The following is a 27,963-nucleotide window of genomic DNA, read 5'->3' as shown; positions in this document are numbered from 1 at the left end:
ACCATACAAATCCAGACGTTGCCAGAATATCCCAATTTGGACATCAAAACCAGAGAATTGTAATTATATAGTTCCTTGTGCTAGAAATGAACATAAATACTGGTAAAATGTTGATTTATTTATTAAATTAAATATAGATAAGGAAATAAAAGCATTGTTATTTTTACTCACTATTTTATTATTTTTATTGTAATTTTTCATAATACCGTCGCCGAATGCGCGGACACTCCGATGCTCTTTTCGACAAAATTATCAAAATTAAATTTTGAACTTATGTAAACATTCTGCATTAAACTAGATAACTTTAAAACTATCACAACGATATATTTTCAACAATTATTAAAAGCTTTTATAATGGCAACATTTACGTAGTCTATGGTAATCATCAACATATCCATTTTCGAACAGAAGTTAATCATGACTATAATACTGTTAAAATATTTTTAAAATCACATTTTATCGAAAAATTAAACCTCTCAAGAGCCTCTCACCGCCTTCTCGTCACAACATGATGGAATCTAAAATCTTATCTACTTACGGCTTTTTCAAATTAATAACATTTTTTTCTTATTTTGTAATATCACTATTAACAACCTACGCTGCCATCTCGATTTCGGCGATATTTAACAATCCACAATTATTTGTTTAAAAATATTGTTGGAAATGTTCATTTAAAATAATTTTAATTTGCTTTAACATAAATATAATTTTTGATACTGGCAACAATTTTGAAGTTTGAAAAAAGAACAATCGAATATTATTTTTAAATTTTCGCCAATCACACGGAATCGAGATATGCCAGCTAGAAACGGAATCGTTGGCTAGAAAAACATTCCACTTTTTTCGGCACAGCAATTATAGTTAAAGAAGATTGAAGAGAGAAGAAACAACTTCGAAGTCACTTATTCATAAAATGTCCTTATGGTGTTCACGTCACGCATGCACCGAAAAAAATGCAATGGGAAATATTTATTTGCCATAATTTTTTATTTATATTTTTATATATAAAAACCATCACTCTAATAACAATGTCTACCTGGATATCATAGTATTTCAATTTTTTGTTAATAAACATTTTAAAATTAATGATAGCATTTAAGCCTAGACTTAGACTGCCAAGAAGTAAAGGATATTGTGTTACTCGGTACATAATAGTTGATGTACCGATGGAATAAGTATATAACTCTTACATATTCTAATAATAACAAATTTTGGAAATTTTAATGAAATCTAGCTCGGCTTGTGCTATTTGGTATTGAACAAATGCAATTTTTAATGTGTCTACGTGTTATGACATGCGCATTGTGAGTGCGGCACGGGCCGCTGTTTTACACGTAATATAGGCACTTGTGCTTTGCCTAACAGTACTTGTGCACCTTTCCATACAAAACGAGCGATACTCGGGTACTTTCTTATGCGTCGAGCAACGCCACTATTAATTTTTATTAGTAATGAAATGGACAATTGTAATTATTTATTTATTAGTTGGCCGTGACAGCGAAATATGTTTTTATGTAGCTGGTTTACTCGCATGTATAAAACATGTTTTTATTAAGGAATATATAGTCGCGTTGCTCGTTCTGGGGACACTTGTTAAATATCTATCTACAAGTATCAACTTACTACGCACAAGTTTCCCACATAAACATACTTGCTTGTCGTCTAAAACATGGCACGGTCTACTTGTGCGTCATCTACTATAGTAGATACTTGTGCCTTGCCTCGTGCCGCACGCACCGATGACTGATATGATAGTCATTAGTCACGTGGTACATTTCGTCGTGCCGTCATTGCAATATAGACTTTAACTCGTTTAACTATAGTACCATCTAGTAAATAGGTTAAGGCGTTTTACAGTATACTACGTTTATATTGTTTAAATTTTGTATATTTTCATATATTTTAATTGAAGTTAAGACGACACGACGACTTGTACCATGTTTAAAAAACTGAATATAACAGGCGTGGATTCAGAGTAGAGGGGTACGGTGTGAGGTTCGTGGAATCTGTAAGTCATCCCCTCTTTTACCCCCTGAATCCGTCCCCGATTAAGTCCTAATAGAATATCTAGAAACTTTACTATGGAAGGATGATATATTTTACAAAGTCTACATACATTCGAGAGTTAAGAAATCTCTAGTTAATAGTATAATTAGCATATAAAGTTAGCGATTATAGGCAATACGTAAGTAAAGGTTATGTAATTGGTGCTTCCGTTATACTACGTCGATTTACAACTTCCTACATTGAATTTATAAATGCAAATAAATTCCGAACAGTATTAGAGATACAGTCCAATTTTTTAAAAGATAAGTATTGTAATGTATAGAAACGGTTCGTAGAAAACTTTTTGATTCCAAGGCTGTTTGTGTAAATCAATAAGCTTACGCTCTGTCATGGCAATTTTGACAGACTTGTTTTGACATCTCGAATTTTGAAAACGACATAACGACCTCATAAATAGAGTGCTCTACTGTCAAAACTGCCACGCAAAGGTAGTCGAAGTACTTGATCGCTATGCGAACTACAGATTTTATCAAATCCAAGCGTATGTACAGAAGAGGCATGAAATTTATTGTATTCCTCACTAGACTAGTTTATTGTATTTCTCTCTTTCACTCACTTAGAAGAAAAGGAAAGATAGAATAGAGATCGCAAGATTATAGATGTTTGAATACATTATAAATATGTCATAAGCATACCCTTATCACAGATTACGATCTATGTGTTGTATCTACTAGATATGTCCTTATTTGTCTTCTACCGCGTCCTCTTCAGAAATAACTCCGCGTGAAGATGGAAGATAGGAGAAACAATGCATTTTGAATTCTGTCACCAGTATTTATGTTTCTTCTTCAATGATATAGTCCACCTGATGTTAAGTGATTCTCGTCGACTATAAATACCAAATCCTGGATGGATGCATTACCAGAAAAATCATGGATGCAGTACTGTGATTATAATAAGATCTTTTTAATACAGCTTTTCACATATCATTTTTAGCTCAAATTGTTCGCATTGGTACACATGCAACCCATTTGTATGAGTTATTAATCAGTGTTACAGTATCTGCTCATACTATTTGCGGCCCCGGAACGCAATTCTTATATCAATTAGTTGACTCACAACTTGATGTATACATGTTATGTGGCATATCATTGTTTGATCTCATTTCAGTCAAAGAAACTACTTTATGGCTCATACTAATCCCTTATCTGATTCTTTAATTCTTTCTAATAGATCCGTTATTATTATGCGCATTAATGTATTAGCTAGATCTCACAAAATTCCCAGTACTTCAGAATCACTGCACAGACCATGGATGTAAGTCACATGCCGAATAAGGCTTAAACATTCTGAAATTTGACGACGCATCCTATTTAACTAACCGCCTACCGAACTACATTAGCATCGTGGAAGACAACCGAATTCGACACGTGTTGACTTGTATTAAGATCTAAAAAATTTCACACGGAGTTGTTCCTGAGGGCTCACCAGTTTTGTTCACAAAATGGTTTCTCCTATGATTTTAAATATAAAGCATTTCATTCGCATGGAAATGTTTGTGCGCGTTCGTCAAATGTTGCATTGAAGTCGCTGATACTCCAGAACAGACTGTGGAATGACCATTAAAGCTTAACTTTTAAAAATATTTTAACTATCTATGTCTACTCTATTTATTGCTATGTTAAATAGGCGGGTTGTAAATGTAAAAATTTGGGATAATAACAATTGAATTCAACTTTCAATTATTCGTCGTGACATGGGAAATAATGCGCAAGCTTTATTTGATAACAACGAAAATATAGGCCAGTGACGTGGCACTGAAGGACATCTAGCCAGTGGCACCCCTCACGTGTCTGAGCCCGAGAAATAGCACCTTAATAAATAATTGGTTATATTAAATTTAATAAGATAAATGGAAGAGTTTTATTTGGATGTAATCATTTAAAGGTATTTGAAGTTGAACCTTCTGGAGTTCATCTATCGCCAGGGGCGCCAACATGGAAGCCAGACCGACATCCTGGTGTGCGACCACGCCACTGTCATGGACGGTTTTCGAGATGTTATTTCACATTAGTTACCATTATTTTTGAACTTGTACCAACCGTGCCTTTGTAATTCAAAAACGATTCACGACTTTACATTAAGAATTGACTATTTATGATAAATTCAATGATTATAGAAGAGGAAGATTTATGGTTTTCATATCACGAAACATGGATAATATTATTTTAAAGGTAATGTCTAATCCCCTACGGTCTGGGCGAGACTTGTGTGATATTGTAACTAAGTAATAAACCTATAGTTTATATATCTATATCCAAAATTTTCTGACCGAAACTCATTTTTAGATTATTCAATCAGATTAAGGCCATGTTCTATCTATTGTATCTTCAAAACCATTACCGTATTAGCCGCTAGCAAATCTGAACATTCTAGAATCCATGCATTTATTTCATCAACTTTATTTTTTTTTAAGCGTAACAATCGATTTACCATCGTCTACCTTACCTTTGATAAAGCTATCTAGTTTCATTTTCATTTCAAACGTATCTTTCATTAGTCCTACCCAAGTCTCGCTCAGATTATGTCGCCTTACCGTCCTACATGTGTATTTACACAATTACGACTAATCGTTTGTGCAATGACAATTTCGGCCAACATCGAATCACCACACGTAAATTCAGTAACAGAAGAAAGAAAGGAACAGTACCAACAAAATATATTGGATTATTTACAACACTCAACCGACCCGTATATTATAAAAATCACATTACAACTTAGCGTATAAGCGCCATCGTAAGAACAACTAACATTCATATATCTACATCTATGTGATGGCTAAACATTTAAATATATGATACAAACGTATCTTTATAAAACGCGAAATCTATAGCGTCTTGTCAAGTTTAAGAGGCTGTTGGATCAATAACGTCTACTACACGTCCAATCTCAAATTATATAATATAGGCACATACTATCATTTATCCAAGGTTTGATTTTATTTACCTGTCCGATCTTGACTTTTCATTGTTATGTCGGCAGTCAAATTGTAGGAACAAAATCGATTCCACTACACTTGAATGTAGGCTTCGACAGCCGTCGCTTCACTGATACAAATCAATCTAAATTCAACGTGTCCAACACTTCTTAAATTTGTCACAACGCAGCTCATTCCAACTGAACAATCGAAGCTTTAACTATTACTAAATACGAATGACTTATCAAAATATCCTGGTTCGCTTATTAATATCGTATCGTCGACATGTTCTATTACAAGCGTTATTCGTACACATCTAAAGTAGTCTACGTAGCAACAGAATCACAACGTAAATCAGTTTTGAGCAATCATTATAACTGTTTGTGCTAGGACATTAAACCGAACTAAAACATCAAACATAAAGTTAACGATACCACTAAAATTATTCTACTCTTTAATTTTATTAATTACACTTATGCCATCCGTTACGAGGCTTGGTATTGCTAGATTGTTGATTTGAACATATTTCACATCACGTTGACTAGTTATTTTAAGGATATCTGTTTTATTTCGTTGTATGTCCGTGAAAGCTCATCTTTCATAACCAGCACTGATTTGTACGACTATTGTGCGCTCGATGCCTAAAATAAAAAGTCAACACAACTGAACTAATAACACCAGTGGTTTGTCCATTCATAAAGTTACACCTTCCGAAAAATGGACGATTCTATTCGCTTGGACAATGAAGATAGCCGTACTCTAAGCCTAAGCTGACGGCGACGAAGACGAAGTAGAGTAAGAACATGGTGAAACCCAGTCCCTTGTTCATCTTCCACCTGAAGCAGGCTATGCTGATGATCACGAAGATGAGCATCGCAAACAGCAGCACGATGCTGCACACCATGCCTTTAGAGTTCACCTGCACGGGCTCGCCGTTTATCAGCCCGTACAGGAGCCATGGAAGAGGTAGGCTGGAACAGAAACAAATGCATATTTAGATTGAATAATTTATTAGTATCTTTCAAATCTGTAAATGTGTGTTATGATTCCTTTGATAATAATGAGAGTAGAGCAATGAGTCTTTTAAGGTTGCTAATTGTACGTCCAGAAACGACTTGAAATGGTATTGCTATTGTGTAACCCAACGTAAATATTTGAAGTCCTTTAACCACTTTTAGCATTGTGGATGTATTTTATGATGTCAGGTGATCCATGTTTGTGACTTATATGTTAAAAAGCATTAAATTCAACGAAAAAGAACCCCAACTTCCTCGGCTTAAGTTATGAAAAAAATTACCGCAGCTCATAAAAGAATCAATTATGTGAATCGTAAAGCTTAGTTTACGGGATATTAATATTTTTATGTTGGCCTTCATTTGACCCAATATTGGGGTCGAGGACTCGCGCCAAATTACGCCGATAAATATCAGTGTTTTTTTTATCGTTAGTTCGCTCCCCTGGGTGGGGGTTAACGAATTTAATGGTGGAAGGTCGTACTGATAAATAAGTGGGTTACCCTGGCATTATGTCATGCTTCCTTAGATTAAATCGGTTGTAATTAAATATGTTTGAACACGAACCACGTGTAAAATCATAAGGTTTATGTTACAGCTTGCACGATATTTGGAAAGGTGAGTAGATTATTCATTGTTTTTATTATAAGCATTTCGTATAATCGCTTGATATATTATGCTCAGTGCTCATTCAAGTTTAAAGTGAAGATTGATGACCTATTTTTGTTCCACTCTACTTGACTATTCATTGAAAATGTAAACGAGTATATGTAAAATACGTATCACAAATGAATTCATATTATGCTTAGTGAATCCGGTTCCAACCGGCATAATTGTGTCGACTGCCGAGGGCTAATCATCTCTTGTCAATCGAGATGCTATTGGACTCTATTCTACTTACCATCCGGTGCAGTGGGGTCACTGCTAAAACAATGCAATATTCTGTTGATACGCAGTAAATTTAAAAATGAATTATTTGTAAGTTTAATGCTTGGATGTAATCAGAACGCAACCTCTCTACTGGCATTCGCTTCAAGGATACTGCAGTTTCTGCAATATCGAATTGTGCATCAGAAATATGTATGAAAACACCGTCAAAGTATTACTTGACATATTTCCAGATTCTAGCTGGAATGTAAACCTATGTAACTATTATAAACAGTATTTTGTCGGTTCCTGCGTCGGCAGGGGGAAAAGTGAGTGAATATAATGTATGTGAAGTGACATAGTCGTGAAATTATGACCAAGCTCTTTAAATAAAGATTTATAAAAAAGTCCTATACATTTAGTTCCTGTCAATGAGGAATTCCTACACGTGGCAAAATCTTGATAATCCATATTCAAAGCTAAGTTGCTTGGATGTAATTTATTAGTCAAAATTTGTTCTGCCTTAAAACTAAGGAACAAGTATTATGTTTCCAAGTATATTTTTATATATGATGTAAGCTTGTAAATAATAGTTTTGTATTTCCCTGACCCTGTACATCATGTTCTAAAACGTTTGTTTCCAAAAGTCATTCCTTTGAGTCTACCAAAGCCAAACTATTGTGTTTTGAACAAATATCTTCAAATCTCATTGTCGAGGCTTATATCAAAATCTTCGCTGCTTTAACGATAAAGTTTCGAGCCGAACTACAAAGTAGACCTGCCAAACGTTTCTGAATTCTATCGCAATGTGCTAAAGTTGTTTTTGTTTGAGTTTCAGTTATCGATCGCGCTGCACCTGCAGAACGTAAGACAATGCCTGCCGAAGCCTGGATAAGGTGATAAAGAGCTCATCTTTTGTATCTTTTATAAAGGAAAGTATAAAATTCTTATCTTTTATGTATAATTTATGATATTATAATTTTTAAGCTCTAATGTGAGAGGATCTTGAAGAAATAACGTTGGTATATATGAAAAAGTAGAATTATCAGTAAAAATATCTGGATATGCAGATAGCTATTTAATAAGTTTGTTACTTTTGTCTTACATTACATTAAAACATTTCAATGCGTTGTGTTTAAAGCTCACACATCTGTAACTTTGCAAGAATTCGTAAGTATCTTCATTATTCCAGCACAATTTTAAGGAAAACTCTAATCCTTAGATCCAAGTTTGCAAAATGCTCACATTTCTGTACCATTAAAACAATATTACTGTTCTACTAATGATCCGAGCTAACATTAATCCAAGACAAAGACTTGAAACTCAACAATTTTGCAAACGATACGTATAAAATTTTATTTCCTTTATTCGCATGATATATCGCTTGCTATCAACACGAGCTGCAGGAATTACGACCTAATGTCTTTTGACATAAGATTTGTTGTTGGGCGAAATACATCCAAAACACGTTTCGCCAGATTTATGAGGTAGTTTGTTGTACAAGCTTTGAAAATACACGTAAAACCGACGAAATATACGGAAAGGAAAATATATGAATAGTTTATAATCAGTTTAAATCATACTGCGATAGGCGAATCAAGAACTAAACAAAATACTGAAGATACAGTAATTACGTGTAATAATAAAAAAGAGGATACGTTAAGACTGACCACAAAAAGACGTAAAAATACAGCGGCATATCAAAATTAAATCTGAAATATCAATAATTATTGGTTACGTCAACGCTTCGGCTTGATTAAATTGCCATAACATGAGACGAATTTCAATTTAACTGAGTTGATACATATACTTAATTAAAAGATGAGAAAAATAGAAAGAGATTTGGTGTAAAACATTAAATACTGGATCAGCCAGATGATGGGAGCAAGCAGGCATATTTACCATATGGGTTACTAAAGTAAGGGAAACACTTATGTAATGTTTTGAAACTTTAAAATATTATGACACTAATATTCAATGTAATATGTTAACTTAACGATACTCCGAGAATGACTACGTTGTCATTTACATCGATTTCATTAAATAGTTAAAACGAAGAGTTAGAAATGAATGATCGTGTCCTTGCTGTAAAAAGCGGAAGAAAAAGACATGAAACAAAAAGGCTAATAAACTAATTTGCAAAGACAGTTACCAGTTGGAAACCAATAACGACATTTGGTATAATTGAAAAATCGATAGTCCACTGCAAAATGATTTAAGAATATGTAATACCGAAGCATATTGAGAGGCGTCTTTTGCAATCACGTTCCTTCCCAATATTCAAAGAAGACGATAGTTACAATCTTGGCTTTGCTCCAAAAATGGCTAAGAGACCTGTGTTTTAAAGTTACACTCGAGTTTATATACCTACTTCTATATGTAATATGGAACATAGACTGCATCGGAGTAGAGGAAGTATTTTAATTATGCAACTAATTATGGATTTAAAACCATATCCTTATTCGTATTTTTTTTTATATTGCTTTGAGTGATGAGACAAGCTTGACGTTCGCCTGATGGTAAGCGAAACGACCGCCCTTAAACAGGAGAAACAGCATCCAACACCATGAATTACAAAGTATTGTTTGGTATTCCACTGCGCTCGCCATCCTGGGACGTGGGATGTTAAGTCTATTTCCAAGTAGTTAAAATTTTAAGTGTAATACGGACTAATCGCAATTCAGATTTCCGATGATTTCCAATCGCACATTAAAAAGCGAGATCTGGAGATGTTCATGCTCTAAAAGAAGTCTTGTTATAAATAATAGTAACCAAGTTTTAGCTATTTGAAGTAATAAAATTCTATAAAATGTCCAACATAGACTATTTAATGGTGCAGTATATTATAGTACATTTACAGTTCGGTTTCTTTTTAGGACGTCGTTCGATGTGGTGACAGGCACAGCGGAGGGGACATCTACGGGAACACGCCATTGTCATGTTTAGTATTGTTCGTTCGTATCACAATCATGTGAAAATAAAGCTTTTCGTTTTTGACGTTTTCACGTCACATATTGAATGGGATTGTAAATATTGAGACTTAGAATGCGCTTTAATTTAGCATGCTTTATGAAATATAGCTATGATGTGTGATAAATATTCACTTCTACTTATTTATTATAGTTTTGCTCAGAGGTAATCTAAAGAGTATTTGATCTTAGAAAGGCAGCCAAAACTGCGCCTAATGGTTTTTCCAAAAGGTTGAAATTTGGCATCAACTCCACATTTCAGATATAAGCAGTTAGAATTATTTTTTTAAAGTATATTAACGGTTATATTCAAGACTAGCTTTTGCTCGCGGCTCCGCCCGCGTTATAAAGTTTTTCAGGCTAAAGTTTTCCATTATAAAAGTAGTAGTTTCCCGGGAGCCTATGTTCTTCGCAGGGTTTCAAACTGTCTCCATACCAAATTTTATCGTAATACGTTTTTGAGTTTAAGACGTTCAGGTAAACGGATGCAGCGGGGGACTTTGTTTTATAATATATTTTTTTAAAACTTTTTAAGAGGAATAATCCCGACATACATCAATGTTGCATAACTTTAACCGTTTACGCAGCGCACGCAACGGAAGCTCTCAAAACTAATAAATTGTCCCCGTATTTGTAACATGTTTCATTACTGCTCCGCTCCTATTGGTCATAGCGTGATGATATATAGCCTATAGCACCCCACAAATAAAGGGCTATCCAACACAAAACGAATTTTTCAGTTCAAACTGGTAGTTCCTAAGATTAGCCATTACTGCTCCGCTCCTATTGGTTATAGCGTGATGATATATAACTTAGAGCACTCCACGAACAAAGGGCTATCCAACGCAAAAAGAATTTTTCAGTTTGGACCGATAGTTCCTAAGATTAGTAAACAAATATAATGAGAAAGGTTCGAACTGCTAAGCTATCGGGAGTTACACGTGTCATTGTGAGTCAACCATAAAAGATAGACATATGCTGTCGTGGGATATTTTTTACATAATTTTAAGGAGAACATTTCCGTCATACATGATTTCTATGTAGCTTTAACCATTAAGGTTGCACACGCGACGGAAGCTTAAAAAATGGAGTAACTTCTCCCGTTTTCCCAACATTTCCCTTCACTGCTCTGCTCCTATTAATTGTAGCGCGATGAAAAGTATACTATAACCAGCACAGGAGTATGAAAAATAATTGTACCAAGTTTCGTTAAAATCCGTCGAGTAGTTTTTGTTTCTATAACGGTTATACAGACAGACAGACAGACAGACAGACAAAAATTTTACTAATTGCATTTTTGGCATCAGTATCGATCCCTAATCACCCCCTGATAGTTATTTTGGAAATATATTTCATGTACAGAATTGACCTCTCTACAGATTTATTATAAGTATAGATATAGATAGAAGATAAAAATGGCACAAGACGAATCATAAACAGTACAATATTAATAAATTATTGGAACACAAAAATTTGTCTTTACGTTTTGATTCTCACTTGACCGGTTTTTAGACCTAACAAAAGCACGAACTAGCTCGTAAAAAAGTACATTTTAATAACCTTTGTAAGGTTTCGGATAGATGTCAGGTGTTGGGCCAAAGGTCACGTGGACCTTGAAGGTCACGTTTGAAGGGCTCTTTGTGCGAACTGGTTACTGGTTCATGACGATACCATGTTTTAGTAAAAGTTGACTTCAACTGAATGTTAAGTTTTTATGAAATTATTTGTAGGGTCGGTTAAAAAACCAATATTATGTCTTTAAACAAGGAAACATAAGGTGATGGTGCTGATAGTCAATTCAATTGTGTTAGTTAGGTTGTGTCAGTTTTCTATAGAAATAATATAAATAACTACTGATCTGCAAAGATATTAAACAGTAAACTTGATCTGAGACTAAAGCTTAATGAAAGGATTACTGTTCTGGACTCGGAACCTTTATAAATAAATGTTAGTTATAAAAAAGAAACGGCTTAAGGAACTCTTACGATTTTTGTCTTTTCATTGCAATTGGGTAGACATTTTATGCAAAGAAATATACCTTTACCGTGATGGATTTTAACTTCTTATGGAATGAATTTACAAAATCCTTTTTTAGTGGATCACCTACGTGGCATAAAGACTTTGTATGCAAATTTCCATGTTCCTAGAGGTACTGGTTTTAGCATCGTGACCAGTGTAGTGTCAAGAATTTAATTAAGTAGATTTTAGTGTATTTGGTCGCCAACTTATAAACAAAACGATTATAATAATACCAGCCTTGTATTATATACTATCCCACTGCTGGGCACGGGCCTTCTCTACTACTGAGAGGTGTTCGGCCTCAGTCCACCACGCTGGCCTAGTGCGGATTGGGAGACTTCACACACCCTCAAACTTCCTATAGAGAACTTCTCAGGTATGCAGGTTTCCTCGCGTTTACCTTCACCGTTAAAGCAAGCGATAATTAACAAAGAATACAGAAAAGTGTGTGCCATTAGGTTTCGAACCTGTGGACATTTGTCTCGGCAGGCCGTTCCATACCCAACTAGGCTATCGCCGCTTCAATACCAAGCGAATGACCTGCATAAACTATACTTTCATGTTCCAGATTCATTTAATATTTTAAGAGGAATAAATATTCATGACCATTTGCCTCGTAAAGCAATCCAAATGATTCAGAAATTTTAAAAGCTACAAAATATAATTCAATAGACTTGGTTTGAAACAGTGTTACGTCTAGACTAGAAGTAGAGATTGGAGCGGATATTACAGCAAATAAATGCCAATAAGTGGCAAAGCGAGGGCAGATAAATTTACTCCGAAATACGTTTGAATTGTCGACGTGGGGAAAAATTTAGAAACTTTGTAAAAATATTTTAGTAATATATCCGGGTAACTACAGTTGAATGTAAGTGTGTTTATAGAACATGTATATAAAACTAGATAATGTTAAATTGTAGTTTTTTAAGCAAGAATGTCCTTTCCTTACACGTATATCTTCATTTATCGTATAAACATAGAACCCTCCTACTGCATTATAGTCATTTCTAAAATTATTTTGCTTATAAATTTGAACAGAATTTTTCTACTATTTAGTTTGTATATTGCCTGTACTATGAAATGTTTAGCTTGACAGGCATAGTAACGATACTCCTAGAAAACTGACGTCGAAATAGACTCCTGTAATCTTTCATTCTATAAGATTATTGAAGGCTCACATCAAAACCCACATCCCTTATCATAAAGTGCGGTAACGGTACAATATTACTTCCGCCATTTTGATTGTTCATAGTCTATCAAGGGCTACCATCAGGTCTTGATCTATAACAAACATTCAAACTTACCCAACAGTAACATCAAAAATATTGCTGCCGACGGAACTGGAGACGGCCATGTCCCCGAAACCTTTCCTCGCGACGATCACAGAGGTGATCAGGTCTGGTACCGAAGTCCCCGCGGCTAGCAGCGTGAGGCCCATCACCTCGGGGGGCACGTACGCCGTCGCCCCCGCTACATTGGCCCACCAGACCATCAAGTAAGAGAAAAATGCTATCCATAATATAGATCCTACGAACGTTATGGGGAACAGACCCTTCCCTGGAAACAAAATTATTGGATTAATCACAATCGTATTGAAATAAATATCACATTTTGTAAATTTTTATCTATTTGGTTCTTGACATTTTTGTTTAGTTTTTTTGCTGTATTCAAAATTTATGAATTCGTAGAGTCGTAACTTTGGTGCTTAAAAGAAATTATAATATTATATATTGATTTTGCTTAATATTTTAGTTCCTTTCATTAATTTCCACTCCGAAATATGCTGTTTATCTAGAAAAATGTATAGAAGATCCATAGCACAAAGCCTTCTTTCACCTACATTTCACTACTCCCAAGCAATTCTCAATGATTTCTCACCTCTCGGAGTCCTTGTGTCCGGGAGGGTGATCCAAAGTGGGAAGATTATTGGCGCGACCAACAAGTATGTGATCCGCTTGCGGAACCCGGACGGCCACGACATGTCCAGCGGCGTCGTGTCCTCTTCTAAGTCTCCTATCTATGACAGAAGAATACATTTCATCATTAATTACATACATATATCATCCTTATTATGTGCAAGTATGCTTTAATGCTGTGACTGTTTCGCTTCTGTAGCTCTCTAGTATATTTGGCTAAGCTAAAGTGAACGCTTCTTTAGCTATTTTTTTGAGGACACGTAGTCTTACAAAGAAAAAGTAAACGTAAGAAAACAACTATACAATAATTTAAACTCTTTTACTGCTCTGATGATGAACGCATTCTGTCTATAATCTGGCAGACGATGTAACTCTAATGCGCAGGATTAGGATTAGATCTAACAGTATCCTGCCCATTATAGCGGACAGCTTTGACTGATAATATATGAGTGACTGTCGCACCGTCTTGTATGGATTGGGGGAGACATTCGTCGTTTTCGAAACTTTAATTCTTACTAACATACAATAAGTTTTCATGTGGAGCAATTGTGGAACAATTTGGAGCATAGTTACTTAAAAACAAAAGGGTGTTATGACTATATATATACATATAAGCATCTATTCCTCAAAGGGTTCGGATGAAACATTACTATACTAATTTACGAAAGTAGAAGTGTAAATGAAGAACACGCTCTTTTCAAATAAGTTCTTTGTCCAAATTTGACAATTATAGCGGACACAATAGAGGTAATTTAATGAATGATAGTAGAAATGTATCTATATTTAATTATTTCTCTCTTGAGTCAGGTGTATATTACGTTGATACTATACTGTACCAACTTTTTTGCAAATAAAGGATTTACTATTGAAGACCTACTGATCATATTGTTTCCGTTCTATAGGGGTTACGACTCGTGGACCAATATATTTGCCTGAGTTATAATCAAGTTAACTATTACACGTAGATCAATGCGCACTTTCTATTGAGTCTGTCATTGCCGGAGTCTCACGTCCTTTTTCCCAATACCCGGTGCTTAATCGTCGGGGAGGTATCTAGTATCTACAATTCCTTTGTCTTGGTTAATGTTTGTCATTTCGCTGGCTCAATATTACAAGGTTCTATGTTATTTTTTACTAATGTTGGAACAATGAGATTCAACGTATTATTGTTGGTAAAAATGAAATAAAACTATAAGATATGCTTCTCCCATTATCTTTCGCGATCATTGTTTTTTACATAAGTGACGTGGATTGTGTGATATATATATAGTTCAATTTGTACAAAAAATCACAAAGAACCTTGTAATAGTGAGGCAACGATTTGTGATCATTGTCAAATTTGTACATAATTACTAATATAAAACAAAGTCTCTTTTTGTGTGTATGTTATCGAATTTCTCAAAATCTACTGAACGGAATTTTATGAAATTTGGTATGGAGATAGTTAAAGACCCTGGGAAAGTTACAGGCTACTTTCTATCCTGGAAAAAATATAGCTGGGCTTAATCCCCGTATATCCTTCACAAGCGAAGCCGCGAGCAAAAGCTAGTTTAAAATAAAATTAGTTTTTTAATATCCAATCCTTGTGTGTCTGGAACGGTTTTACGACAATTCTGCCAATGTCAAGTTTGAAAAGCAGAAAACACACGTGCTATACGTATATAAAAAATGTCTGTCCGAATAAATATGAAAACAAAAATAACGTATTTGAAATATCTCATGACTTACATTATTTTAAAGTGACATTTTCATAGCAATATTTCAAATGGTCGTGGAAAACGTTGCTTCTTACAAAAGAACGACATGAAACAAATTCTCAACTGTCATTTGACTCCGACTTAGGTTTATGTCAAACTTTGTTTTATAAATCTGCGACACAGTCATCTATCAAAGTGTCTTACATTATTTATTTTTCATATAAATCGTATGTAATGTTTGTGTCAAATAACATTTTCTGTACATTTACAAAACTATTACGATTATGCTTTATAACAATGCATATAACACTTCTCGTTCTTTCATTTTCTTTTTTATTAACTTATCATTAGTAATACTTATCATTAATTGTGGAAACTTAATTGAACCATGTATTACTTAATTTGCTTTATTTATGTTATCCAATATTGCTTGTATGTGTCCCTTAAAAACCAATAAATAAATTAGCCAATTATGAATAAAAAGCTGTTTTAGTCATAGTACCTATACTGATATTTTCTGTCCTGTGTTTTAGTTTACTTTTTTATACTGGCACGGCAGTCACCCCACGGCACCTGATAGTAAGTGGAGGGGGGTCCGATAGTAAGTGGAGGGGGGTCCGATAGTAAGTGGAGGGTGTCCGATAGTAAGTGGAGTGGAGTCCGATAGTAAGTGGAGGGGGGTCCGATAGTAAGTGGAGGGTGTCCGATAGTAAGTGGAGTGGAGTCCGATAGTAAGTGGAGGGGGGTCCGATAGAATGTCGACTGAAATAGTTAATTACCCCTCGACGGTTGAAACAATTATGCCGGCTTGTTGGCATCGAATATATACATGCAGGCTGATTCCAGAACGCGACACACTTACGTGGGCCACTATGACGGGCTTTGACACCTTATGTACGGTTGCTATCCGAGCAGATATAAAATATATCCTACCACCAGTAAAAAAACTATCTTCCATTTTCAAGTGGAATTCATATTTAATATGAAACTTATCCACAAACGTCATATTTGGCAATGTTTGATTTCTTTACTATTATGATACGGACAAATCAAATAGGCTATTTTCTTAGGCGCTTTCCCAAATATTTAAGAGTTGGCTGCGGATTGCAGAACTCTTCAACTGTATGTTGTTCCTTATACTTGTGCCCAGAGTATATTTGATTAGAACCAATCGTATAGTAATTCTTATGTCATCTGAGACGTGAGTTTATCACAAAATGGTAAGTAAAATGAGCCTTATTATAATGGTATTACAACGCACCACCCAGACTCCAGTGCAATTGTCCAAAGTAATGAATGAAAGATGGCGAAATTCTTTTCCAGCGTTTCTTATTGAAGTTACGGAACGTAATATCAAAGCATCGCGAGGAATATTTCACATTTTTTGTAAACTCTGCAAATATATTCCTTGAATCCATCAAAGAGCGCATTTGCCGAATGTTCGACAAATGTAAGAAGTCTTATCGTTTTTATTTGTTCATTGACGCGACATTGATTCGGCAGTGTCGTGCCTATCTCGAATCTGTGACACCTGATGAGGGTGCTGTCTTCGATATTTTAGATAAAAACGTTCGGTACTCATTACCAGTCGATGGAGTTTTAGTTTTTAGCGTTTTATATATTTTATTTTAATCGAAGTTTTTTGTGATTAGTTAATTACATATCTAGTGTTTGTACTATGGAGGTATGTTTTAAAATCATTAAAATACCCAGACGTGGCGGCTGTATGATAAATAAAAGGAGTTTTTTTATACATAATTACTGATGTTACGTTATGTTTTATGAAATAATAGTTAATGATTACACTACTTGTAGTGGTAAATAACATTCAGTCAAAAATAACGTCGACAAAAGACAGACAACTCTGAGTTCCTTACAAATTAAGTCGAAATTACATTCTCAGCAACAATAAAAGAATACGGAGACCAACTAGATTTTCCAATTAACATCGAAGACGGTTCATTCGGAGACAGATTCTTGTAAAAATGTCGGGCCATGTTTAATTTGGCAAATCTCCTTTCTCAATATTAATGCGAGCTTGGCTTTACACGATGTAATTTGTATGTCTATACGTCAGATCGGTTCAGCTGTCGAAACGAAATTGGATTCTTTTCGTAGCAATTTTTCTAAGTCTCGTTGATCGACGCAAATCTTTTTTCGTGCTGTTTAAACTTGAAACGGGTTTTGGACCAGATGATATTCGGCCTTCTGATAGCGATAATATGGGTTAGTGAAGTGATATTTTGGTGGAAACGGGCTAGATCTAGAAATAGAGACATCGCCTTTTTTGCTGTCAAATTGAAATTCTATTCGGTTGAAGAACATTGTAATAAATATAATAAATTAAAAGATTTATATTCAAAAGCTTAGGACAACAAGGGCAAATTTCCATTCAGGGTTTTGTTTGTTAGTTGCCTATGGTGTTGCTTCTGTTTACAGGAGTCATGACGGTGCTGGCCATCAGCTAAGTTGCTAGTTACTCGTCTCATATTTCACTTGTTTAAAAGTCGCGTTTCTATTTCTAGCAAATATCACGTGCTATAATTTGTCACCGTGTTTTATGACGAAGGGTGCAAATATGACGTATATTTGAAAAGAACTAAAATGTTTTTGTCTATTTGATTTATGCTTGCTGAACATTGCAATTTAATATATTTCAAAATAAATGTTATACAAATTGAAGAACTTTCTATCGCTTGGAATTGAATATTTATGAGCATAAACTACGCTGTAAAAAACGTCAATATGAATAAGTGGAATTCTTTTTAAGATTCAAGAAGTGTTTTGTAAAGTTTACTGATACTTGTTTAAAAAATAAAATTACATTTAATAAGATCAACAATAATGTATGACTCGCATTGTTGTTAGAAAATAGTTTTAAATAATGAACAGTATTAAAAAAAAATCAAAACGTCATTATCAGATTTAAAAAAAAAAAATTTGAATAAAGAACGCGTTAATTCAAACTAAGAACATACTTAAAAAAAACGGTGTTATAATAATTGTTTTTCAATGTACCAACCATATCACAATTAACTCTTCTTGATTCCCCAAGATGCCCACAATATTAATGAAGGTAAAGATTAATCAGAATCACTGAATCACTGAACGGATTCCTCGGTCCAACAATAATGGTTTCGCTAGTCACTTCGTATCGCGATCTGTATTCAGGGTAGTCATCAATCACATGGCGGCACTCTTCGAGTTTGCCAAGAACAATAGAGCTGTTGTTTAAACGTTATACTGATAATGCTGGTAAGTGTTTGTATGATTTGGAGTTTGGTTATGGGTTGGATATATAAACATATACTGTGCGTGATAAAGTTCAAAATACTATGATGGATGTGCGGAATGAAAGAGGATTGAGTAATGAAACTGAGAAGGTAGAAAGGGCAGTCAAGAGTACTAACTATAGGAATGCCTGAGGAGATTGATGTATATAGATTATTTAAGAGGTATGATCGTTGAAATAGACAATCTATAGTCCCTACCACCAAATAACGAAAGGATTTCAACAATTTCGTAGTTAGGTAAGATGTTTTGTTGGTTAGAAGGGTGGTGACCTAAAAAAGAGGTCGTCATCTAAGGCACAACGAGAGGCCCCAGGCGATTACCTGATTAAAATGAAAATGCCTATTCCGTTTTAAAGTCATTATCAAAAACATTATCATCAATGCAAAAGAAGGTAACAGAATATTAAACCCACCTCTTCTATAGCATCTAACTGGACATCCGCCAGCCCACCGTTGGGAAGGTCCAGCGGCGTTTCCTTAGCCTGCGCAGTCGCCGCCGCCGCGGAGTGCCGCGCTGCAGTTGCCCCCGCGCCGCCCGCCGTCGGCCGCGTCGCTTCGAGCAGCACCTTTAGCGATGCTATCGCGTGAAGCTGCGTCGCTTTCTCATCCACCTTACCTGCAGACAAGGGCTGGAGCTGGTATAATGGCTATATTATTATTTCTGTGATTGTAGGTTGAAGTTTAAAGGTTTCGTTAATAACTTATCGGTAGCTTGTAATATTTTATTAACACCCTTAAATCTATGAATTATCACACAATTTGTAATCCGGAAAAATTTGTAGTAATTCTTTTATTTAGTCAAAATCTTTTTGCACTTGCAGAGTTGTTAAGGAATCCCTTATTTGGATAGAGAGATAATGCCCAAGCAATGGCCTATTTAATCAATTGCCAAGAAGCGCTTTGAAAGTGGCTTGTACTATATTGTGGTGTTGCAGGGTCTTAAGGTAGTGAAGACTATAAGACGTTTGTCTTGTGCCAAAGTACTTTGTTATACCGTATCCTAACGGTAGAATGAAAGTATCTAAGCCTTTCAAACTGTATATAATATATTTTTTTCACTAATTGAATTTTTAGCAAATTGAAGAGGTCTAAACGTGGGTCAATTTGTAATTTGACTTTTTCCTAATACTTGACAAATTATAATTGTATAGTTTTGTTTGTTAATTTAGATTCGACAAGAAAGTAAGATTGAAATAAAGCTAATAATAATAAATAATAATAACTGGGGAATCGACGCGGTCATGTATTGAACTAGGATGAAACATCCGAATCCGAGCGACTTAAGCAATTTCTTCTTAGAAAACCTAAAGAAATCCACACAATTTGTCATAAAAAATCTCTTACTGTAAATTAATATTTTTTAGTCTTAAGCTTCGTTCGTTAAGGCGGGATTTGTACAATTTTTTTGCGCAGCGAATTTTGCCTTACAAATACTCTTGCCCGTCAACCATAATTTGCGTCCATTCCCAAGCCGGAGTGTTCCTCCAGCTGAAATATGGATAATTGCGCTTGAAATCTCCAGTTTCATATCGCAAGCCAGCGCTAAGTACGTACTTGTTGCAGTTTCAAAAATAGGTCAACTCGCAACGGGCAAACTTTGTTTTTGTTGAACAATGCGCATTGCATAAATGTTTGAACTGGCCACTCGACGAAGTTTGGACACGCGTCTATTTCTACTAGATCACGGAATGAGATTATCGCATTGTCAACTGGTGATGAGTTTTGTATCGTATGTTTATACCAATTCTATTTATAGAATTGTTTTAACACGTTGAGTTCGAAACCAGGTCTGAAACATCTTGTGCATGTCTTGCTAATAGTGCGACAAAGAAAAGTATAGATTTATGACCAGGTGTGCAACGCCTTGTGCCGCAGGATTGGAAAGTATAGATAAATCTGTGTTGCTTCGAAAGTGGTAGGTGGTAGGTCTTTCATATGTAAGAGCCCGCCTGGGTAGGTACTACCGAAATGTCTATTTCTGCCGCCAAGCAGCAGTGTGTCACTGTTGTGTTCGGGTTTGAACAACATTGTAGCCAGTGTAACTACTGGACATAATAAGACTTAACATCTCACGTCTCAGGATGGCGAGTGCAGAAGAATACCAAAGAATAGTTTGCAATTCACAACTCATTTAGATACAATAGAGGGATAGTGGGATTTATAAAGAAGGAAGGACCAATAGAATTTGCGCAACTTGAGTTATTCTATTAAAATTCCTATTACTGGTCCATAAGAGTCATTTTAGGCGTATTTCTTTCCTGAAAATTTCGTCGAACGATAATATAATTATTTATACAATTCCATACAATTTAAAGAACATAATTAAGTTGTATATAGCAGTTTTTTTACGATACACTTAAAATATTAAGGTTATTAGTTTAGCGTTCCAACTTGTAGGTTATTGTAAACAAGGTAAACTTTGTTGTATTTCAATTAGTTTGAAATCGTTGGCATACCTGCTCGTATACGGTTTTTATACATTTTTTTAACACGCAAATATAATACTACCTTATTGCCTTTATATATACCTAAGTTCACAATATTACGAAAGAAGAAGTACTTTTCTGTCTGTTATCGATTTTCTCAAAATCTACTGAACGGGTTTTCATGAAATTTGGTATGGAGACAGTTTAAACCCGGGGAAGGCTATAGGCTACACTTTATCCCGGGAAAATATAAAGCGGGGCTATGATCCCAGAAAACTCCTACACTCGGGCGAAGAAGCGAGCAACAGCTAGTAGAGTTATAATTTCCAAGATGCTATGGTCTATGTATCCGAAAAAATTGATCCAATTCCGTACATCAGTTATTGTTTTATTCACACAAGCATCCAGACATTCTTATAAACTCACACAGACTTTCGCGTCATTTGACGTATATTCTATAGACACGAATATCCATACAAACTATAATCAGTTCAAAATCTGAATTAAAATGGCAACCAAACGTCACTATTATAACCTATAATTTATCAACAAATAATTTTACGTATTTGACAAATATTTTTTAATCACATGTAGGTTTACACTTAAACTCGAGTTATTATATGAGCGCAACTCCGTACATAACTACACGCTGTCAATGTTGAAATCATATTAAAGTCAGGTGTACGGATTGCAGTACAGTTGAGTCGAACACAATGAGTGTACGGAACGCCAAATCTAGTACGTAGTACATACATATCGATGTTTGCGTCTATATTATCTATCTAGATTATAGGTACTGAGCGCGAGCAAAAGCCAGCTTCGCAAATAGATATGTTACAATAGTTTAATTACAATAATAGACGACAGGCCACAAGACAAGACGCAGCCCGGGCCATTGTGTTGCGAGGGGATTATCGGCTAGCCAGTTACATCTCCTTTGTGGGATTGTCTAAAGGGTAGAGGAGGGAGGGGGTACAAGGGTACATTCAAGTATGTTTAATCTTATAGATATAAACATAGAAGGTACCTATATAACATCAGGGTTTATACATCAATGAGAGGAAAATAGTATTTAATGCTGTTTGAATCAGTTTTTGTCGTTTTAAAGTATTTAGACAAGGAATTAGGTATTTACAGGCCATCTGATATGTGGTTATTACTCTTAGAAACTCATATTGATGCATTGCGTATTTTTAAAAGAAAAAGATTGGATGTATGTACAACCACCTATCATGTATTTAAAAAATACATATATTATTATGGGTAAAGTTATCATTGAATGTACAGAAATTGGTACTAAATCACTAACTTGGGAACACGAATTACCAGAAAAAGTTTCTATTGCATTTATTTTATTGCTTTGAATGGCGAGACGAGCTTACCGTTCGCCTGAGGATAAGCGATACGGCCGCCCATAAACAGCAGAAACACCATCCAACACGATGAATTACAAAGTATTGTTTGGTATTCCAGTGCGCTCGCCATCCTGAGACATGAGATGTTAAGTCTTAACTCTTAACATACTTGTTTGCATGGTTGTAACACTCGCTATCTAACTCCGATAGCAACAATCTTAGCCTACCTCATTTCTTTACTACAATTCTACCTACAAACAAAAACCTCACGAAATATTTACTATACCTAATACGTTTATGGTAATCAAAGTTTGGTTTAGTATGAATCGATGGGGTCAAGGCAGGCCGATTGTTACTGATGCCCCAAATTCACTTCGAGCTCAAAGTAACGCCTTAAGAGTCTCAGGAAGTTATATCCAGTAGTTGCGTGATCACCGGTGCGAAGGGTGAAATTTTTAGAAAGTGAACCTGATAGAATATATTTTTAATTTTATTTTAATTTATTTATTAGGTTTTCAAGCAGACTTATAACTACTAAGAAGTATATAAGAATTAATATGATAAATGCGGTCTGGAGATCGTTGTAATGATAATTAAATTTTCTTATAATATTAAATCTTGTTGCCATTTATGTAGAACTATAAAAAAGTTAAAAGGTAGATTCATTACTACAATATAATAGAACAAAAAATAGTCCCTTAAATCTATAGACGTCAAGTTAACGGTTTGTGGGTCGTTCAGGAGTACATCTGTTATACGCCTTCAGAGCCAAATGTAACCGACATATTCGCATGAAAACCACAGATGTTCTATAATTTGATTGTACTATTATAACTCATTATATTTTTAGATACTTTTCTTTAGCAAAACAATACATTTTGTATTATAATTTGCTACAGCGATATTTAAACAGAGATAACAAGTTTTTGCCTATGCGGCTAGAAAGAGGAAGCAATACTACTATGCAGTACATCATTGGCTTGCATGTGCATGACAACAACTAACGCCATTTATTGTATTATTAACAGCCATGTCACCAAAATTAATCAATGAAAATATTGTACTTAATGCAATTTATTCAAACAGTGTTTAAGCAAATATGTTATATGAGTACAATATAAAATTTTAGGACTTTATATTTTTTAAAAAAGGTAAGCCGGCAATTATAGACTTAATATCATTTGCTAAGCAAGCTAATTGGAGCGAGAGAACTTGACCAAGTGGTTTAGCCGATCAGGACAGTATCCGTTGTCTTAAGCAAATCGTTGGCATGCCTGTCCGCGTTCGCTCGCGCTTATTAGCTTGATTCTCTTTCACCCGTCCTCATCCCACCTTACCCTTGCGAGTAGATATTATAGGATATTATTATACTCGCAAGGATAAGGTGGCATAAAGCCGTTGGTGGGATTATGGTGAAGCCGATGGTCACGGTCGAATCTTGATCTGAACGTTGGCTTCGATGATGTTGTGATTAGACAACCGCGGGGTTTAGTAACAAAAAGTACATGATAATGGAAATATTTAGTACTTTAAATTACTAATTCCCGAAATTGACAATCTCCTGTATTTTTCTTGTACATCTTCTGTTTTCTTTTTTTCTGTTTTGTTCATATTTTATTTCTAAAGTTACATGCATCGTGAGAAAACTTAAGTATTTGTAATATTTTCCTTAAATGTAACGTAAATTCTATCAACCTGCACTAGGCCAGCGTGGTGGACTAAAGCCTCTCTCGGTAGAGGAGGCCCTGTCCCTTAGTGGGTCAGTACATATTATTGGACTGATATCACTTATTAGTATTACATATTTATACATTAATATATAACATTATACAATATCTTATTAATATTATAAATACGATATATATAAAATATTTCGAGGTTTTCATGTTTGATAGAAGTAAAGACAGAAATCTCTAAACGAATATGTATGTAATTTAACATTAATCCAAAACACTTTAAGGCATCAACTAGGTGTAGGTCGTAGATGTAAGGGAAGGAGGTGGAAATACTTAGATTATAGATCAGATTTTATTTAATAATGCTTGAATTTGGAGTTAATTGAAATGGCCTTTAATTGGAATTAGCCAGCGACATTATTCCCTAATGCTATATTACTTGTTAGTCCGAAATGGGTGTTATATGAGCGAAACCACGGGCAGAAATATAATCTTATTAATAGGGTACCGGACTCATTTTTGTTCTTAACAATTATCAAATATTTACATAATATAAATTATAACACCAAATAAATTATTAAAATCCAGTGAAAAATCAACAAGTTATAAGTCTTTGAATTTCGGTGGAAGGGGTAATTAACAAGAAACAGAAAAGAGACAAAATACCCACATGTGACGTCATCGGGAATTACGACGCGTGCGAAAGAAAGAGATGAAGCGATATCCCCACATCGAGCCCACTTCTGCACGTTACAATATTTTAAATATGAATTACTCGCTCATTTTTTAACCAATTGTTATGCAGTTTTCGCAGGAGTGCTTCTTTTTCGTATTATTAACTATTACATATAGAATAATGTACAAAATCAAGCATAGGCCGGTCCCCTATTGCTAACGAATTACAAGATTAATATTAAGTGTGTAAAACACCATAATATCTTGTGCATGTTAATTTTAACAAAAGGGACATTTGTCCGTAGGGAGAAATGTCTAAGATTACCTAACAATAATGTTAACAACGATTTCGTCATTAGCTTAATCATTAGTCAACTTGTCTGATATCCATACACCGGTTAGCACTGATTATAAGATTTAGAGGGGTTACACCAATTTCGCATTAAAGAAACGTAATTACCAAAATATTTTCATAATTTAGTCATTTTAATTTTATGAGTAATTTTTTAGTCACTCCTAAATAGGATTCTGAATAATATAGCTTTATATTATTTTTACTATAAACATGTAAAAATAAACGCATTTGCTAATAAGGCTTGAGTAATGGGAATGTTTGTCGTATCTCATTTAAAATATTTTAACATAGATATGTTAAAATAGATAGGTATCTTAAGCTTATTGGTTGAAACCTTTTCTTATATGTTATATGTTGTTTATTTTTAAAAGTGTAAATATAATTCCAGTACTCACGTAAGTTTTCATAATGTTTTAACTAGAAATAAATAAATAAAAATAAATATCTCTATTCATTTTTATTAAGAGGAATGAAGAAAACCTTTTGTTTCTTATATATTTGCCAGACGGTCCTATATTCCTTAGTTTTATATTTGAACGAACTGCATTGCGTGTATCTTCCTCGGCATTTTCGACTATATACCATTGCGATCACTCAATCAGTAAGCTATTTAAAAACCATTAATTGTATCAAGAAAATTAAATAAACGTAATCTGCAGCTTAATCTGCGGCTTCAACGAAAACAATAAATGGCATCAAGCGAGAATTATTCAACCAGGACATAATAAATTGAGATGGCTTATAGACGGCTTTAACTTGTGGTGATATTGCGCAATAATTAATTGAATAGCTTTATTATAAAGCCTTATTAAAAGCCGCAAAAGCGTTCCATAACTCAACACTACATTTCAAGAAATATTTAAAACTATGTACATACCACTTACCTTTACTGGTGTGTGAAATAGCAGTTGTGGCAAAGGCTCTGATAGTTGGCGTGCCAGTTGCCAGGATGCGGATGCCAAGTTGGGCTAGGCGTAAGGCGTTAAGGTGCCAGTTGCCAGCCTGATGGACGAGTGCCAAACGCTGCCAGGTTCAGGCTGAGCCGTCACCCTTCGCGAGAGATGAGTGCGGTTGGATGGTTAATAACATTACCCTTGCGTCTTATTTTAAGGTCATAATATAATAAAATAAAAGATTAAAATAAAAAAAATATTATACTGTGACTTTCGAAGAATTAACAAGAGTTTAAAACAGGTTACAATGCACCGTGAGATTAAAAAGATAAATGCCGATATAAATTCTAAGCCAACATTTAAATATAGCCGAAATAACGAATATAAAGCTTGCAAAAGTTAAAAAGATTAGCGTTCGAAATGTCTATTTACTAGCAGAGATTAAAGAGACAAAAGCTTTACACTTTAATTAAATTTTATGAGTAAATAAATAAAGAAAAATAAGTCTTAAAATATTCAGCAATAAAGAAACTTAAAACAATGTGAAAGAAAACATACAACGTAAAAATCATCAATAAAAAACAAAGACCTTATTTCTTCCGAGTAAGGATCATGTTCCAACCATCCAACCATGAGTTAGTAAGTGAGCGAAGCGCGGTGCGTACCTAACTCACCGTCATGCATCGGGTCGATGGTATGTATCATGAGCTGCAGCAGACCGTGCCGGAACTTGGCGGCGGGCGGCGGCGCTTTGCTGGGTCCCGGCGTCGCTGCTGCAGTCGCCGTGTTCGTCCCCACCGACGTCTCGCTCGATGTGGTGGCGTTGCCGTGCTGTGGAAGATTGCTGCTGTTAGTTTTGCTCAATCGTTATGAATACACCTTAATGACGTATTTTCTATATTTATCACATTTTTTGTTTCGTTTCGTAATGCTAAAAATGCGTTTTATTGTGATATGTTTAAACATTAAACAGTCACACGCGTTATTCTGATCTTTTCAAGAATCGTATGTTATGTAAGAAATTCCTCGTATAGGTGTATGGGTGTTAATAACTTAAACTTATAAAATGATCTTTATGTCAACCAAAGCCCAATATATCACAATGTGGTTTTTAAGTTTTTAATGAATAGAAACCAGAAATTAAACAATTTGCAGTTTTAATATAAGTAGGCATAAAGTTTAAAATGATCACGTCAAGTTCGTATACTATTGTCAACTGAACATATTTGGGATACAATATATAAAATCAAAATCCGTGGCGTTCTTTTAGCATCATCGATTGCGATTTACCGCCGTTTTCAATAAACTATCTCAATCGCTTTTTTCGATCGATAGCGAAAATTTACCAGTGAGAACGATTTTTTTGACATGCTTACAAATGACTTAATTTGATTGGTTTATTTTTGGGATAGGACCGAAGATTAGGATTTGGATCGTTTAAAACGGTCGTAAGTTGCTTTTAAGTTAGTCGAAACAGAAATTGAAGATTTTAGTTAAAAGACTCCGAAATAAGAATAGAGCGTTGAAGCATTCGGGAAAGATATGATACAAAAAACATTTCCAAGTGAAATAATTACTCAAAACAATGAATAGCGGCAATATCCTAATTGGGTGTGGAACGCATTGCCGAACGAATGTCCCCAGGTTAAAAACACAAGGGCACATACCTCTGACTTTTCTAAAATAATGCGTGTATTCATTGTCAATTGTTGCTTGCTTTAAGGGTGAAGTACATACCTGAGGAAATCTGTATTAAAATTTGAGAGTGTGTGAAGTCTACCAATCCGCACTAGGCTAGCGTGGTGGACTAAGACCTAAACCCTCT

General features: G+C 34.8%; 1 protein-coding gene across 1 annotated transcript; it reads right to left on the bottom strand.

The window, feature by feature from the left end:
• Positions 1-157: 157 nt before the first annotated feature.
• On the bottom strand, positions 158-27,508 carry LOC115448011 (sodium/potassium/calcium exchanger Nckx30C). The gene is made up of 6 exons (XM_037439415.1): positions 27,485-27,508; positions 26,813-26,969; positions 19,172-19,374; positions 13,731-13,869; positions 13,157-13,409; positions 158-5,955 (listed from the first exon to the last, which is right to left on the bottom strand). Exons 1-6 carry the CDS (start codon positions 27,506-27,508, stop codon positions 5,712-5,714), a joined length of 1,020 nt encoding a protein of 339 aa, XP_037295312.1. The 3' UTR covers positions 158-5,711.
• Positions 27,509-27,963: the final 455 nt, after the last annotated feature.

Source organism: Manduca sexta, chromosome 16 (genome assembly GCF_014839805.1).
Source record: "Manduca sexta isolate Smith_Timp_Sample1 chromosome 16, JHU_Msex_v1.0, whole genome shotgun sequence".
In the NCBI taxonomy this organism is placed as follows: Eukaryota; Metazoa; Arthropoda; class Insecta; order Lepidoptera; family Sphingidae; genus Manduca; species Manduca sexta.
The sequence above is the reverse complement of the archived record's forward strand: the minus strand, read 5'-3'. Positions and strand labels throughout refer to the sequence as shown.